The sequence below is a fragment of the Tupaia chinensis genome, unplaced genomic scaffold (genome assembly GCF_000334495.1).
Source record: "Tupaia chinensis unplaced genomic scaffold, TupChi_1.0 Scaffold143602_1, whole genome shotgun sequence".
Classification (NCBI taxonomy): Eukaryota; Metazoa; Chordata; class Mammalia; order Scandentia; family Tupaiidae; genus Tupaia; species Tupaia belangeri.
This window is the reverse complement of record NW_006203448.1, coordinates 3,100,146-3,117,000: the sequence shown is the minus strand read 5'-3', so window position 1 is coordinate 3,117,000 and position 16,855 is coordinate 3,100,146. Positions and strand designations below refer to the sequence as shown.

Here is a 16,855-nt window from a genome sequence, read left to right as displayed (position 1 = left end):
GCTGAGTTAGGAGAGAGGGAGCCACTCAGAGTTCTGGGAAGAGGAGACTTGGCCAGAGTGTGCTCGACTCTTCTGGGGGTTTTCGTTGGCAGCTGCGAAGGGCAAGTGCGTGGAACTTTCTGGCTGGTCCGACTGCTGTGAGCCTGGACCTGAGCAGCAGAGGGGGCTGGGCTGCTGGAAGGGCGTGGAGACAGCAGTCACCGCCCCACGCTGCCGCTTCGCTCTTGCTTGCGTGGCTTTCGTGACTGAGGACGAGGGTTTGCAGTTTCCAGGCAGTTGTTCTTGTTTTTTTCCTTCTGAAATTCTTTGAAATCATTGGGACACTGAGGAAAGTTTTCATTTTCAACCCTTTGCCCTCTTCAGAATGTGATCCCCTGTGTCAACCGCGCTTTCCGACCACATCGACGCGCACAGAAGCAAGAGGAGGCCCTCGTGTAACTGAGAAGGAAAGACGCAGCCACTGGCAAAAGTGCGCCCAAGTCTGTGCGCGTGGCTCTGAGAAGTCGGGGTGTGCACTGGGCCCCCCAGGGCCTCTGGCTTCCAGAGCCTTCCCTCAGAGGCCCAGGCATGGAGAGCAGGCTGGGCCCATGCCGTGCCTGCCTCAGGGGTTGCCTCTAGCCTGGGAACCAAACACGGCATCCCAGCCTTGTGTTCTTCACGTCCCTGGCGTCCGTCCGTCCTTGGGGCAGGACTGGTACTGGTGATGGGCAAGCGGCGTGGCTTGGGGTCACCTTGAGGACCCTGACATTTTCCAGGTAGAGCCCTTTTTTAACTTGGTAGCCATCCGTTGAGTTCCTCATTTGCCAGCCCTCGGCTTCAACCCTGGGCTCACAGCAGGAGTCGGCGTTCCTTGCACAGGCGTGGGTGGTCCCGGTACCGAGAGAGGTGGGCACCACGAGCCAGTGCAGTGGGTGCCAGGAGCGAGTGCGGTGGCAGGGCAGGGGCAGAGCTGCGGGGTCTAAGGGTGTGTGAGGCGGGGCAGGTGCACTGTGCCCACTTCGGGTGTTGGGCCGGGACTGTGGAGGAGGACAGGCCTTGGCCAAGGGCACAGAGGCAGGCACAGTAAGCCACAGGGGCCTTGAGCCCCAGCGGGGGGCGGGGGGGAGGCTGGGGCTCCACCCTGGAGGCAGTGGGAGTGAGATGAGGACTGCGGCACAGGGGCGTGCTGGTCCTCGGTGGCGAGCGTGCGAGCGTGTGCAGGCGCCACAGTCCCTCACAGACGTCATCCTGGGGTTGGGAGGTAGCCAACTCACGGCCCATGCCGAGTTCTATAACCAGATGCGGTCCTTTTACACGTGCAGTGCGGTTCCATTCCTCAAGTAAAAGGGCAGCAACGCAGCCTTTGCCCGCGTCCGTGGCCCCCATGTGGGCGCAGGCAAGAGGGCGCACCCGAGCTCAGTTCCATGACTCAGTGCAGGGTGGAGACCAGGCCCAGAGAGGTGGGGCCCTGGCCGCTTTGCAAAAGCAGAACAGGAACACGTTAGGAGTGCAAAGTGAACGAGATGTAGCCATAACGGCATGTGTGAAAGCTTTAGCAGGGTGTGGAATCCGCACAACGTGAAATCTGGGAAGCCCACTCAGTAGATGCTACAGCAGTGTTTCCTGAGCAGCGGGGTTCCACGGGGAGCCTCCTGCAGCCTGGTGGTAGTGGTGGTTTTCTTTTTCTCTTCTTTGTTTGTACGTGCGCGTGTATGTATTGTCTAGTACAGCTAATACCAGAAGATGAGTGTGCTCACCAGAGGGGGGAGAGAGCACCTCCCAGGAGCATGGTCCTGCTGCACTGCCTTCCTCCCGTCTGTCCTTCCCCTTGGGGTTGCACATGCACCCAGTGTTTTCTGAGCCGCCAGAGCCAGGCTTTGAACCCCAGTCAGCCATGTGGGATCTGGCTCCCTAGGCATTGTGCGTAACAACCATGCTAAGGAGGGGGCTGGTTTTCTTACGCTGGTGAATCAGAATTGTCTGCAAGTGGTTGGCTTTCAGAATATGCTTTACTAATAATGTATTGTTGCACTTTTTATTATATCTTTAATGATTTCCCAAGAGCCTTGCCCACTTACGGTCTTGGAGTTGGTAAAGAATTGCAGGACTAGCTGTCTGGCTTCGTGTGAGTAGTTACCCGGTGTGGTATCTAATCGAGAGCACACAGGCCGTTCCTCCTGAGAGGCAGGTTAACTCAAAGCACAGTACGAAGGAACAGCTAAATAAGTCGTCCTTCCTTCCTGCTGGCCCTGCCTCAGCATGCTGTCTGTACGCCACAGCGTGTCAGTAGTGGGACCAGAGAGCTTTGAGACCGCGGGTACAGGAGCCAGATCGGAGTGCCGTGCCCTCTGCTTACTGTGTGCCCGGCAGAGTTCCAAGTGCTTGTTACCTCTGACACCTCACTGCATCCTAGACCCTTCAAAGAAGGATGCTACAGTTATCACCATTCTAAGGCAGAAGAAGCCAGAGGGAGGGGGAGTGACTGGCCTGACAGCAGCTGGGCGCGGCCATGCCAAAACCCAGGCACCAGAGCCAAAGCCCAGCTCTTTTTTTCAGTTCTAACACAGGTTTGTACTTCTCAGGCCTCACGAAAAACCTACATCTGCCAGTGACAGCTCTTTTTAAAAAATCCCTTTTGCCCCGCTCTGCCATTTATCCTTCCACTGTAGCCCAGGCTTCCTCTGGGCGGTGGCTCTCTGAGCACCTTCCTGTCCAGCCCTCAAAGGACAGAGCCAAAGTCCCCCTTGACCAGCAGAGGGCGCACGGCCGTGCTTTGACCCGCAACTCGCTCATGCCAGCCAACACCAGCGAGGCAGCATTCGCGCTTGAACCCTCAGGCAGGAGACCTGGACAGAGTGAGAGGAGGAGGACACTAGGCTGACCCCTTTGGGTGGGACACAGCAACTCCGTCAAAGGCCCAGTGACTGAATTTGCGTTTTGACCCATTTGGCGTCCCCGTACTGAGCCATGTTAAAGCAGGGCGTGCTCGAGAGAACCACTGCTGACTATAGGAAGCCCCAGTTTGCGGTAAACTATATTCCAAAAGTTGGTTCGTAAGTCAGCTTTTTCTCTGAAATGGTTCTGTAAGTGAGAGAATTTGGAAAAGCTACTGTTGCTGAGACACCCATGAATGAGCTGACAAACTGACAAAGTGGCAGAAGATAACTACGTGTGTCTCGCACAGGCAACGTGCACCTGGAAGCTTGTCTTCCCTAAGGCAGTCCACGTGTGAGTCTTCTAACCGTAACAGCAGCTGCAGGGGCACTGCTCGGGCCCTCCTGTCACCCCTGTGTGTCTCAGCGGTCGCTCTTTACCTGTACACGTGAAGCTGTCTGTTTGTAGGTATTTGTATGTGTACTAGCCCTCGTTAGGCCGTTGCGTTACTTTGTAATTTTGCTGTCATAAACACAGAGGTTATCGCTAGGTTTGAATATTCCCACTTGTTCATGTTGGAGTTTAATTGCCACTGCCATGGCACTGCAAGGTGGGACTTTTTTTGTTAGAAGGCACACGCGCTTGGTAAAGCATGCATGCATGCACGTGCACGTGAGAGAGACAGACAGCACCCTCTGGGGGCGATGACAATGCCAAATCCCCTTTCCGCTCCCCCTCAGGATTTTGAGCACGCACATGCACCCAGCATGTTTGTCAAGCTGCCGGGTCTAGGACTGGAACTGCATAGTTGCCACGTGCGATCTTGCCTCCTCAACCACCATCCCACTGGCTGGCCCCCAGGAGACGTGGGACCTTTCAGAGGTGGTTAGGTCCTGGGTTCTGTGAGTGGATTAATGCTGTTATTGAGAAAGTTCAGCCCCTTTTCGCTCAGTCTCAGGAAGGTGATGTCCTGGTCACGTGCTCACAGCCCCCCTGGTGTGACACAGCAGGAAGGCCCTGACAGCTGCAGCCCCTTGACCTTGGACTTCCCAGCCTCACAAACCATGAGCCACATGAACTTCCCTTGTCTCTGGATTACCCGGCCGTGGTGTGCTGTTAGGTAGCGCAAGACGGACCGAGACGATTGTCCTCGTCAGCACAGACGTGCGGCTGCGCTGCGGGTCAGCCCCCCATGGGACTGGGTGCAGTTGCAATCTCGCGAAGAGGGGCACATTCCTGTTTGCACCCCAGCGATACTGAGGGCGCACCTGCGTACCCTCACCACATGATGTGTCTGGGCTTCGTTCTTTCCCCGGGGACATTGCTGTTATTGGGGATCTCCAGAAACAAGCAGGGCAGGAGGGCTCAGTGACAGCGTTGTCACTGGACGGTCACATGTGCAGTGGCCCTCGGGCTTTACAAGGAGGGGTCTGGCCATGCTAGGCAGAGGCTACACAGCCCTGGGCCTACTGTAGCCATGCTGTGCCTGCTCTTACGAGGCCACCGCTCCTCGCAAGGGCTCCCTTCTGGTTGCTCAGCCATATGGGCTTGCTGTCGGGGATGAGTGCTCCGGGGGCTCCTCCGTGCGGGAGCTTCTCCCAGACTTAGCACGAATGTCACATACCACACCTGGTTCATGGACCGCCTTCCTGGGTGGACTCAGAAACGCCAGCCCATCTGGCAGCGTGCTTTGATCACGTGGACCCTGGTCCATCTGGTCAGTGGGGGCGATACTTCTCTGCTGCTGACCTTGCCCCCTAGCGCTCAGTTAGAGACCGGGCACAGAGCTGGAGCCTGCGTCTGCAGGTGAGAGCGGGAGCACGCAGAGCTGCCGGCCCTGGGAGCACGCTCCTCTGGGCTGAGCACCTGCTTGCCCAGGGAAGGAGGAAGCTGATTGGAAGACACCTGTGAGGCGTGGGTCTGGGAGGACGTACTGTGAGGGGAAAGCACGGCATTCGTGAGAGACGCAGCCTCCCCTCGTACAGCACTGCACTCAGGCTCTCCAGGGGTAGGGGGCACCCTGAGTGGGCGCTGAACCCCGCCCAGGCACTGCTGTCTGCTCTCTCTGCACATGACCCACACTGACATTCCCTGCATCGTGCTGAGGAGGAAACAGTTCAGAAAAGGCAGGTAACTCAGGGTCACACAGCGGCAAAGAGAGACTGGGGGGGACCAGCAGGTGGCAGGGTGGTTAAAGGTGCTGGATTCCCACACGGCCAAGGTTCGAGCCCCAGACCCGGCAGCATGCTTCTCGCTTTCCCTTTTTCTCTCTGTCTCTGGTCAAATTAAAAAGTAATAATAACAAGTGGAATTAAACAAACAAATAATTCAGTTTTTTTTTTTTTTTTTTAAAGACTAGATGGGACCAGCAGTTGGCGTAATGGCTATGTCGCTGGACTCCCATGTAGTCGACCGCAGTTTGCATCCCGGACCCAGTGACTTAAACTCATGCCCAGCCTGTGTGCGTGCGTGCCCAAGATCCCGAGAGGAGAATGGAGAAGGGATTGCAGCGTGACCATCCCCCCTGGGGGGTGATTTCTCGCTTTCTGTCTCTATGTCTCTCTCTGTCTGTCTGGCAAGCACACGCGCCCTATAGCAAAAACCTCTCCAAAAAAAAAAAAGTAAAAAAAACAAAAACAAAAACGACTGGAATAAATCATAGGTTATCCTCTTAACCACTCCATTGAACCATTTTTTAAAAATTGTTTTCCCACAGGCACATTCGTAATAGGATTTTGCCATAGGGTACTTGTGCTCACTGGAAAGAGACAGAAAGCGAGAAATCACCATCCCGGGGGGATGGCCACGCCGCAATCCCTTCTCCTCCATTCTTCTATCAGGATTTTGGACACACATGTACATGCTCCCAATGTGAATTTCAAGTTGCCGAGTTCAGGACTTGAACTGCAGTCGACCACGTGGGAGTCCAGTGTCTTAGTCACTATGCCATCTGCTGGCTTCCCATCATACGTATGCACCCCCAAAACAGCATCTATGCCACAATCCACCCCAGTGCTGAGAAAGCCCTGGGTGACAACTCAGGACCTTCCCCAGTGGGGCCACTTGAGCTTCTGCTGCACCCACCCTCTGGCCCTTCCCTGTCCCCTCTCCTCTTCTTCCCAGTGAGCGCTTGTGATCACCAGAGAGTGCAACTGGGGACCAGGAGCGGCTGAGAAAGGAAAGTGAGAAGTCTCCCCAGGGCGAATACCATGCTGCAGCCCTTCTCCACTCTCTCTCAGGGTTTCCGGCATGCACGCACACGTGCCTGGCATGATTTTCAAACCACTGGGTTTGAGACTCGAACTGCTGAGTCAGCCATGTTGGATCCAGCACCTTAACCTCCACGCCACCTGCTGGCCCTGTGCTATTTAAGCTGTTCATCTGCGTCTGGGTTGGGCCCGTCAGTCCTTAGCGAGCCCAGTGGATCCCTCTTCCTCATAACAGAGGTAGACGAGACAGGGCTGAAAGGCACAGCTTCTACGCAGGCCCACCTGAGTCAGCCTAGTTGGCTATGTAAGCGGGAAGTTCCCTTCTAAGGACTTTTTATGATAAAGTTGGCAAGTGTCACAGGATGACTTCACAGGAATCTCATTTCTTGCCGTTGCACACTCAGGTTGCTGTTGAGTCCAAATTATCAGTCGAACTAGCTGGTTCCAGCAGGGGGAGCCAAATCCTCAGTGATTTTCCTGAAAGAAAGAAGGAATTTTATGGACCTTTTAAAACGGAGTCAGGGTGCTGACCTGCACAGTCAGAATCCTCGTACAACTTTCGGTTTCCCAGAATGTAACTACGAATAACATGCTGCTGGCCGCCTCACCGGTGGCAGGAGCAGCCGATTAACACGTTGCATGTTGCATTCATATTTATTATGTACTTCGGCTTTTTTTTTTTTTTTGCCATAGGGCACATGTACTCTGCAGGGAGAGAGACAGAGACAGAAAGAAGGAAAGTGAGAAATCACCACCTCAGGGGCATGGCCGTGCCCAGCTCCTTCTCCTTCATTCTCCTCCCAAAATTTTGGACACACACAGATGCACCTGGTATGATTTTCAAGCCACCAAGTCCAGGACTTGATCCATGGACATCCATGTGGTGGGAGTCTAGCACCTTAACCACTGTGCCACCTGCCGGCCCCTATATATGATAGTCCTTTTTTTTTTTTTTGCTATAGGGTGCATGCATTCACCAGAGAAACAGAGAGAGACAGAGAGCTAGAAAGCGAGAAATCACCCCCCAGGGGGGATGGTCACGCCGCAATCTCTTCTCCATTCTCCTCTCGGGATCTTGGGCACGCACGCACACGCGCCCGGCGTGAGTTTAAGCCACTGGGTCCAGGACTCGAACCGCGGTCGACTACATGGGAGTCCAGCGACATAGCCATTACGCTAACTGCTGGTCCCCATATATGATATTCTTACGATGGAATAAGCTAGAGAAAAGAAAGTGTTAAAGCCATGAGAAGGCCAGACGGTGGCACAGTGGTAATGAGGGGCAGACTCACGTGGGAGGGTTCTGACTCGTGCCCTTGGGTGTCTCTGAGTATGGGGCACACATGAATGTCCGTGGTCCAGGTCTGGCTAGAGCTGAGGATGGACTGTGGCATCGTGACCCTGTCAGGAGGGCCGTCTCTAAATCCATCAAGAGAACATACACTTACAGCCTTCATTGCAAAACACCCGTGTGTGCATAGACCTGCCGGTTCAAACTCATGTTCAGAGTTCAGCTCTGTTCACACTTCCCGTTGTTTGTGTTTGAGGAGGGGAGAGACGGACAGACACAGGGAGAGCAGCGTCCCTCCGGAAGCTAGATGGCTCCTGCTCACACTTGTGCCGTTAGGGTTGAGCGTGGTGTTTTAGGAAAGGGTTTGGGTCTGTGAAAGCAAGTAGTACTTCCGAAATGGTCTCACTGCGCATGTTCATTGCGTGGCATGTTGAAGAGGACTCTTGTCTGGACAGCTTCATTCGAGAGCCACTGTTCGAACTCACAGTCATCCAGACACGAGTCCTGAAGTCCCTCCTGCACATGAGTGACTCCGAGTCCCTGATCCTGACAGGCACTTGCTCGCCAGCCTCTGCCATTAAGCGGTCATTGTAGGACATCAGAGCGTGCCTTGCCCACATCGGCATGGCCTGCTGAGCGTGCCTGGGAGCAGGGAGGGCTCGGGCGTTCAGTGGCGATGGGGTGGCAGCAGGAGAGCTCTGTCCCCATACAGCTTGACACAGTGACTCCTGGTGATGCATGATTGACATCAGGAGCAGCTGGCCATTTTTAGAGCGCGATACCTCGTTTCTGAGTTTCGGCCTCGTGGAGCCCTAACTGAGTGGACCTTTGTCCTCATGGTCCTGCCTCACTCGTAGCCATGGTTGGCCCAAACAAGGAAGCTCGAAGTAGAGGCTCCTCATGGAGTCTCCCCACATCGGGGGAGGACTCGGGGCAGTGCCAGGGAGCGTACAGTGCGGACACGTCGGTTCCATGGCAGGACGTGGTCCCGTCTTACCCCCTCTTTGACCTTCATAGCCAGGTCTTCTCGGCAGAGAGACCGGTTCATTCACCACCCACCTGCCTCTGGTCGGATGTTCTACTCAGAAGACAGTGGCTTTTTCAAGTTGAGAAGAGGCTTACGACGAAAGCAAAAGCAAAGGCTCTGTGGTGGGGTCAGCAGGACTGGGGTGCTGGACTGACATACGGCCGACTGCAGTTCAGGTCCTAGACACCGCAACCTGAAAATCATTCGGGCGCGTGTGCGTGTGTGCTCAAAACTCCGAGAGGAGAGTGGAGGAGAGGTTGCTGCGTGGCCATCTCCCCCGGGGGTGATTTCTCACTTTCCTTCTGTCTGTCTCCCCAGTGAGTACACGTGCCCTATGGCCAAAGGAGCGGGGGTGGCTCTGGCACTGCGGACTTGAGCCTCTGCTGGAAATGTGGAGACCTTGGCACACTCGGGCTGGCGCCCACTTACGTCTTTTAACACTCCCCACCCCCGTGGCATTTGGGTACCATGGACTCTGCGGGGTGACATGTACTGAGGCCGCTTGTGAGTCATTGTCAGGGGGGCTGCTGCTGAGGAGGATTCTCGACCGGCAGAGCGCGGCGATCGCTTCGCTCAGAGCCCTGGGACACTGTCACTCACGTCGTTCTTGGGCAGTACAGTTTCTCTCTCTGTCGTTAGGGTCTTTGCCCTTAAAGTCAGGTCCATTCCATGTTGGCTAAGTGACCTTTTTGGTTAAACGCTTAGTGTGCTAGGGCTCCTTAGGAACCCGCGGTCCCCTGGGGAAGCGCGCCCCGTGTGTGGTCTCTGCCTCTTAACATGCCACCCACTCCAAGCGTGAGGAAACCAAGCCGGCAGAGCAGCTGCCAGAATCCCATGCCAACACTTGCTGAAAAGCGTCACCACTTTTTTTCCTTCTGCAGGAGGACACTATGGAGGTGGAAGAGTTTCTTAAAGAAGCTGCAGTAATGAAAGAGATCAAACACCCCAATCTCGTGCAGTTACTGGGTGAGCAAACGTGCTCTGAAGGGGCCAGACCTCTGGGGCGACGCGGGCACTGCAAGGGGCACTGCGTCAGACATCTGTGCACTGCCAGCCTTCGGCTGTGGCCAAAGGAGGCCCAGGCAGATGGGGGCATGAGAGCGGACGTGCGAGTGTAGTGGGTATCTAACGGCAGCACTGTCTCAGGCTGTAAGTGCGTGGGGCCACGGTAGGACGGGCCGGCCTCTGCATAGGGGCAGGGGCAGGCATGTCTTGGAAGCCTTTTTCTTTAGCGCCAGTCCTTTTTGCTGTTAGTTCAGTGGGGAGCAGAGACACACGCCCAAGCCCTCAGTGTCTTATTGGCAGGGGTCTGCACACGGGAGCCCCCCTTCTACATAATCACCGAGTTCATGACCTATGGGAACCTGCTGGACTACCTGCGGGAGTGCAATCGGCAGGAGGTGAACGCGGTGGTGCTGCTGTACATGGCCACCCAGATCTCGTCAGCCATGGAGTACCTGGAGAAGAAGAACTTCATCCACAGGTAGGGCCTGGCAGAGCAGCCCGGCCGCAGCGCCGCAGCCAGCAGCCTTTCTGTAGACACTCAGTGAACGAGGCCTTAGGGCGCAGCTTTGGCTTGGTGCTGGCAGCAGCACGCTGGCCCTGGGACAAATGCACGCACTCGGGTGCAGCGCGGCGGCCTCAGGCGTGTGTTCAGACTGGAGCCCAGCCTGGCCCAGACCCTGGGCCAGTGCCGCAGTCCACTTCCAGACCATTGTGGATGTTAGCGGAAGGCCACGAGGGCGTCCTCCCCGGTGACCACAGCCCCCTCCGAGGCTCTTCCTGGCCACGGTTGGCGCTGCCTTGACGTGAGCTCATGGCAACAGCCAGTGCGTGGATCTTGTCTTCTTAGTGTTGTTTTTCCTCCCTCATTATCATCGCATTCTCACTTAACCTCCTGTCATCCGGTTCAGGGCTGTTTCCACGACTGTCAGAATTGTGTAGCTGTGGGCCTAAATTAGGCATCTTCGCTGCCCTAGGGCCTGAGTGCTTTGACCTTCAAGTGTGCCACAATTACCAGGTCTCACATTCTTGGCCGGGGGAAATGGGCTCCTGGCAAAGTGGTATCGGTGTTTTCAGTCTCTCACACAAGATGTTTTCCACGCCACCAGTGCGACCTTTCCTGCCCAATTAACTGAAGAGCGCAAGCTCTACACGAGATCGCACGGCGAGGAGCATGTGAGACGCTGGCGGGGCCGCGGCAGGCAGGTGTACTGTGCTCCCTGTGAGCCCGCTCCAGATGCTCCTGTTGCTCAGGAACGTGAGCCCTCCGATGCTGCAAATTGAGATTTCTCGACTTCCCCTCTTCGTCTTGCACGGCTAGGCCCGTTCCCGCTTCATTCAGGCAAACTTAAAATGCTTACCGAAATCCTATTAGGCACAGCTCTCTGTATTTCATTTCCCTCCCTGCTGATGATCAAGCCATCGCACACAGCCGTTGCCTTAAGCCACCGCCTCTTCTCGTTCCTCCATCCCAGTTTGCCTCGAGATTTCATGGTTAACGTCCTCGAACTGAAGACGAGGCTCCTTCCTCCCTGGGAGAATGAGGCCAGAGGAAGCGAATTACACAGGAGAGGGCTTTTAGGGTACATTGACCTATGGGAACCTGTGCAGATTTCCAGGTCATGGGTTTCTTGCAGTCGGGAACTCGGCCAGGCCTCCGTCCCCATGCTGGGTAGAGTAGCCTTAGCTGGACCAGCTCGTAGATGACACCTGCTGTCGCCAAGCCGTGGCTGGAAGCATTTTCCGTATGGATTCATTTGCTCACGGCCGCCCTGGGAGTTGGGCGCTGTGGTCATCACCAGTATTTGTGGATGAGGCCACTGAGTCCCATGGTCGTTAACTGGCTCCAGGTCACAGCCAGGAGCCTGCACCCAGTGCCACCGTCTGCTGCCTGTCACTGGTGGGAGCTCGGGCATCTGTGCTGGGGACCGGTGCTGCGCCAGGGCAGGGTATTGACACGCTCCTGAGGGGCCACTCAGCTTTCCTGTCATCGACGCCTTCCTCAGCGGCCAAGTGTTCACAGTGAACTTTGTCCTTCCTCAGAGATCTCGCTGCCCGAAACTGCCTGGTAGGGGAGAACCACTTGGTGAAGGTGGCGGATTTCGGCCTGAGCAGGTTAATGACCGGGGACACCTACACAGCGCACGCCGGAGCCAAGTTCCCGATCAAGTGGACTGCGCCCGAGAGCCTGGCCTACAACAAGTTCTCCATCAAGTCCGACGTCTGGGGTAGGGCTGCTGTCGTGCTGCCGCCACCGTCATGGCTTTTCCGCTACTTAATCCCCTTCCCTATTCTGTCTCTTCGCGGTGTTAAAATCCTCACCTCTCCTTTTCATTTCCAAAATGAAGTGAAAGTGAGCTTTCTCTTCCTAAATTTTAATCCAAAATAACTTTCTAAAACATGTCTATTTTTTAAATTCTGCTCAAGGGCATGTGCACTGGTCAGAGAGCTGGAGGGTGGGGGTGAGGAGGCACCCTGGGACCGTCACCTGCAGTCCCTTCTGCATTCCTCTGTCCTGTGGGGCACGTGGACACATGACCAGCGTGGTTTTCAGACATCGGGTCCAGGACCAAAACCACATGGTCAGCCGTGTGGGATCCTGACCCCACACCACCAGCTGTTCCAGAATAGCTTCTTTAAAAAAATGAACATTTTGTCATGACCGTTGCAAGCGTACACTGAAGGAGAGGGTCGTGTGGCCCATCCCCCACTGCAAAGTCACTGCCCAGTGGCAAACTTGCATCCTGCCTGCTCGTCCACCACCATTTCAAAGCAAGTCCTATACATCATAGCATTCTGCACTTAAGTATTTCAGTATGACTTTCTTAAAGTTTATTTTTTTAGTATGACCACAGTGCTATCCCCAGCACTGGCAGGAATTTCTTCCTTCCTTCCTTTCTTCCTTCCTTGCTTTCTCTCTTTATTTTTGGGTGAGAGGTTTTTGCTATAGGGTGCATGCATTTACCAGAAAGACAGAGAGACAGAGAACGAGAAATTACTCCCCAGGGGGGTATGGCCATGCCGCAATCCCTTCTCCTCCATTCTCCTCTCGGGATCTTAGGCACGCACGCACACGCGCCTGGCGTGAGTTTAAGCCACCGGGTCTGGGACTCAAACTGCAGTTGGCTACATGGGAGTCCAGCGACATAGCCATTACACCAACTGCTGGTGCCCAATTATTTATTTATTTTAAGTTTATATATTTAACACCTTCATGAGAGAGACAGACACCCTCGACTGAGGTTACGGTCATCTCGCCCCGCCCCAAGAGCCTCCCTAACCCCTGCAGCCAGCTGGGGCCGCAGGCAGACCTGGTGTACTCACATGGACCTGGGGTGCACACCTGAGCTCTCCCATTGGCTTCTAGCACCCCACAGCAGTGTCCCTACTCCTTGCACCACTGCGGCTGGGCCGAGTGAGTTCTGAACACTAGCCAGTATCCAGGCAGTGTGCAGATTTCCAGGTGAGCCATACAAATCATCCTTTTTTTTTTTTTTTAAGCCATTTGAACTGAGGCCCAAGAACAGCTCACAGCATGTCACTGCATCTCCCCAGCGTACGTGCCCTCTCCTCTCTGTGGTTCCCGCTGTATGTTTATCGAAAACACTCCGTTGTGTGTCCCTCAGAGCATCCACGTTCTGGATTTCACTCTCTGTGTCCCTGCAGTGGGATTCATTGTGCCCCTGGTGTCAGTATTCTCAGGAAATGGGTAGTTGGGTCTAGATGGCTTGGTCCCCTCTAGGCTTCACTCTGCTTTTCCTAAGACCGTGGAACAAGTGGCGTGGTCTTTCATCAGTACCTAGTGCTCGATTTTCTCCCCTCTGTTGGGGTTTTTAGTCGTCTTTGATACCCGGTGTCTAGACCACGAGGTCGCCAGGCCCACCGGCTGGCAGTCCTGAGCCTGCCATTCCTTATCGGCTTCTTGGCGGAGAGCGCTTCCCCGGAGGAGGCCGTCCTCTTCTGCAGCTCACGCAGGAAGGGCAGGACAAGCACCTGCTGCTTTGCCGGTTTTCAGGATAAGCCGCTTCCTTAAACCCTAGTTAGATCTTGGTCGAGTTTGTCATTCATGGTATTATTATGAGCCCTTGGCTTTAAAGCTATTTGAAGTGTTGGAATCCAGTGCAGCTAATTTCCTTGTTAATGATTCAGGTTGTGTAGTCTTTGCCCAGTGGGAACTTCAGATCACTCCTTTGACATTACCCTGTCGTCTCCCGTCATGTCCACGCTCTGGAATGACAGGGCACTCCAGGCTCATCTCCCGCCCTGAGTCCTTGATTCCCGAGGAGCCCTGACTCTTTAACAGGAGATGGAATTTTTTATTTTTATTTTTTTAGGAGAGGTTTTTGCTAGAGGGCGTGTGCGCTCGCCAGAAAGACAGAGAGAGACAGAGAGACAGAAAGCGAGAAATCACCCCCTGGGGGGATGGCCACACCACAATCCCTTCTCCATTCTCCTCTCGGGATCTTGGGCACGCACACACACGCGCCCGGCATGAGTTTCAGCCACCAGTCCGGGACTCGAACCGCAGTCGCGGCCACATGGTAGTTCAGCGACATAGCCATTACGCTAACTGCTTGTCCCAACAGAAAATTTTTTTTTTTTTTTTTGGAGAGATTTTCACTGTAGGGCGCGTGCGCTCGCCAGACAGACAGAGAGAGACATAGAGACAGAAAGCGAGAAATCACCCCCCAGGGGGGATGGTCACGCCGCAATCCCTTCTCCTCCATTCTCCTCTCGGGATCTTGGGCACGCACGCACACGCTCCCGGCGTGAGTTTTAAGCCACCGGGTCCGGGACACGAACCCCGGTCGACTACGTGGGAGTCCAGCGACATAGCCATTACGCTAACTGCTAGTTCCCAACAGAAGATTTTTAAGACCATAATCTGGGGTTTCAAAAGTTTACAAAATTTCATTCGATTTTCACGAAACTTCCAGAGTTGGAGGGGCCTCAGGAGTTGTCTGGTGCACCCAGGAAGGAGGGAGCTGGTCAGTCACGAGCAGGATATGGCCGCCGGCCCTCCAGCCCCAGGCTGCTTCTACCATAGGCCCAGCAAGGCGATCACGTGGGCCGATAGGCAGGCTTCTCGCAGCACGTGTACCCGCCGCAGAGACAGAAGGAAGTGAGAAATCGCCCCCTGAGGGGAATAACCGTACTGCAGTCCCTTCTCCAATCTCCTTCTGGAGTTTTGGGCACACATGCACAGGTCCCTGGCGTGAGTTTTCAAGCCACCAGGTCCGGGACTCAAATCAGGGCTGGCCATGTGGGAGTGGCCCTGCTTGTTTAAGTGGCAGGAGAGAGTGAGGCAGAAGTCTGGTCCTGTCCTGTCTTCCCTGGGCTGCTGGTAATTGAGAACTGGTGAAATGTCACTGCCAAGGCTGCCTCTGAGGTGTGACCTCGAGTCTGCGCATACGTGATCAAGTGTAAGTGCAATGTACCTAAATCTTATACCTTTATTTTTTTCTTGTAGCGTTTGGAGTGTTGCTTTGGGAGATTGCTACCTATGGCATGTCGCCGTATCCAGGAATTGACCTGTCCCAGGTGTATGAACTGCTAGAGAAAGACTACCGCATGGAGCGCCCGGAGGGCTGCCCCGAGAAGGTCTACGAACTCATGCGAGCATGTGAGCCTTCCCCAGCCCTCCCAGAAAGTATGCGTGGGCACTGACCGAACCCCAGCAGCAGGAGTATATGCGGGAGTGAATAATGAAAGCTTTGTGTTTGCACCCTCTGTTGCAGTTCTTCAGAGGCTGTGAATGTAACCATTTGATACAGATTTTTTCAAATGTTTCAATGCTTTTTAATACCTTTATTTACAGATAAAAATACTAGAAAAGTCATGACGTGTTTTTCTATGCAAAAATGCATCTTGACTTTTTTGACAACCCCAATATATGTGGGTTGTGTCCTGTTTTATTTTTGTTTTGTTTTATTTTTTGTGTATTTTTTGTTTTTTTTTTTTTTTTTTTTTTTTTTTAAATTTTTGCCATAGGATGTGTGTGTTCTCCAGAGAGAGACAGAGAAACAGTGAGAGATCACCCCCCTAGGTGCTATAGCCACACCTCAATCCCTTCTTCGGTGTCCTCCTGGAATTTGGGGCACACATACACACACTCAGTGTGCTTCAAGCTACTGGATCCAGGACTCAAACCATGATCAGCCATGTGGGGATTTAGCACCTTAACCACTATGTCAATTGCCGGTCCCAGTTGTTTCCATTTTTATTTTTGCTTTTTTAAGCAAAAATGGGATTCATGGCTAGCAGATCTGGATTTCTTATTAATAAATGCAGATTCCTGGGCCCTACCGCCGAACAGTCTGCTAGAACAGCTCGGCGTTCTGGGTGCTGCTCATGCAGTCGGCTCTGTATTACTTCCACACACGGATGTGTATGCGTTGTATGTGTTGCATAAGCGTGATCATCGTCTCACCTTTCCTCCCCTCGGCAGTGGAGCAACAGGCTCACCTTCCCGTGTCTGCGTTCAGGCCTCTCCCTCCTCTCCTGTTCGTGCACCGCTGCCGCGTGCCTGAGGTGACTTCGCCCACTCATCACGTCCTCCCGACGCGCACTTGGTTTTTCACGTTCATTTGGTTTTGTTCTTTGTGTTTCATTTTCCTTTATGAGCGCGCTGGGAAGGAGAGGGACGGAGAGAGGCCTTCTCTGCCCCTCTGTGTGTAACCCTCCTGTCTCTGTTTGATTTGCCGTTATAAACCACGCAGGGACAAACGTCTGGTATCGGTGCCTCTCTGTACTCGGGCTAGCGTTTCTGAAAGTTGAACTGGGGCCAGCCAGTGGCATGGTGGTTACAGCAGCTGGATCCCCCACATGACTGACTTCCAGCTGTTTGTCTCGTGAGGGGATGGAGAAGAGCTGTTGCACTGAGTGATTCTTTATACTTGCTCGGGGGGTTGGGGAAGTATGTGTAAGTAGTGTCGAGGGCGCTGCAGTTTTAGCAGGCCACATTCCTGCCAGTATTCAATGCCTTCTAAAATTCTTACTGTTTGGAATGGACACAGTGGCATTTGTTGTTGTAACTATTCCCAGGATTGGAAGGCTTCGTTCCTTTCCAGACTTTTTCCTGAGAGCTGCTAGCGTCAGCTAGGTGAGGCCGGTGGGTAGTCTGACCTGGTCTTTTCTGTCTAGGTTGGCAGTGGAATCCCTCTGACCGGCCTTCCTTTGCTGAAATCCACCAGGCCTTTGAAACAATGTTCCAGGAATCCAGCATCTCGGATGGTAAACACCCCGCTCCAGGGTGCCTGCAGTGGGGTGAGAGGTGGGGTGGAGAAGTGGCCGCGCAGGGCCCCAGCCCAGAGCTGCGGCTCTCCTCCTGGGGGACACACACAGTCGGCAGGCTAGTCGAGACCAGCAAGCGGAGCACAGCGGTGAGTGCCAGGCGCTCTGTCCGGCAGCTCTCCCGAGTCCTCAGGGGAGCTGAGAGCTGTTTCTTCAGCATCCGTCTCCGCGCTCTCTACC

At 54.3% G+C, this 16,855-nt stretch overlaps 1 protein-coding gene across 1 annotated transcript in view; it reads left to right on the top strand.

Annotated features, from left to right (window-relative positions):
• Window positions 1-16,855, top strand: part of ABL1 (ABL proto-oncogene 1, non-receptor tyrosine kinase) — a 157,954-nt gene that overhangs the window by 116,463 nt on the left and 24,636 nt on the right. The window contains exons 5-9 of the mRNA XM_006164352.2: window positions 9,262-9,346; window positions 9,686-9,863; window positions 11,426-11,610; window positions 14,853-15,005; window positions 16,526-16,615. Coding sequence (XP_006164414.1) covers window positions 9,262-9,346; window positions 9,686-9,863; window positions 11,426-11,610; window positions 14,853-15,005; window positions 16,526-16,615 — 691 coding nt within the window. The remainder of the gene's footprint in view (window positions 1-9,261; window positions 9,347-9,685; window positions 9,864-11,425; window positions 11,611-14,852; window positions 15,006-16,525; window positions 16,616-16,855) is intronic.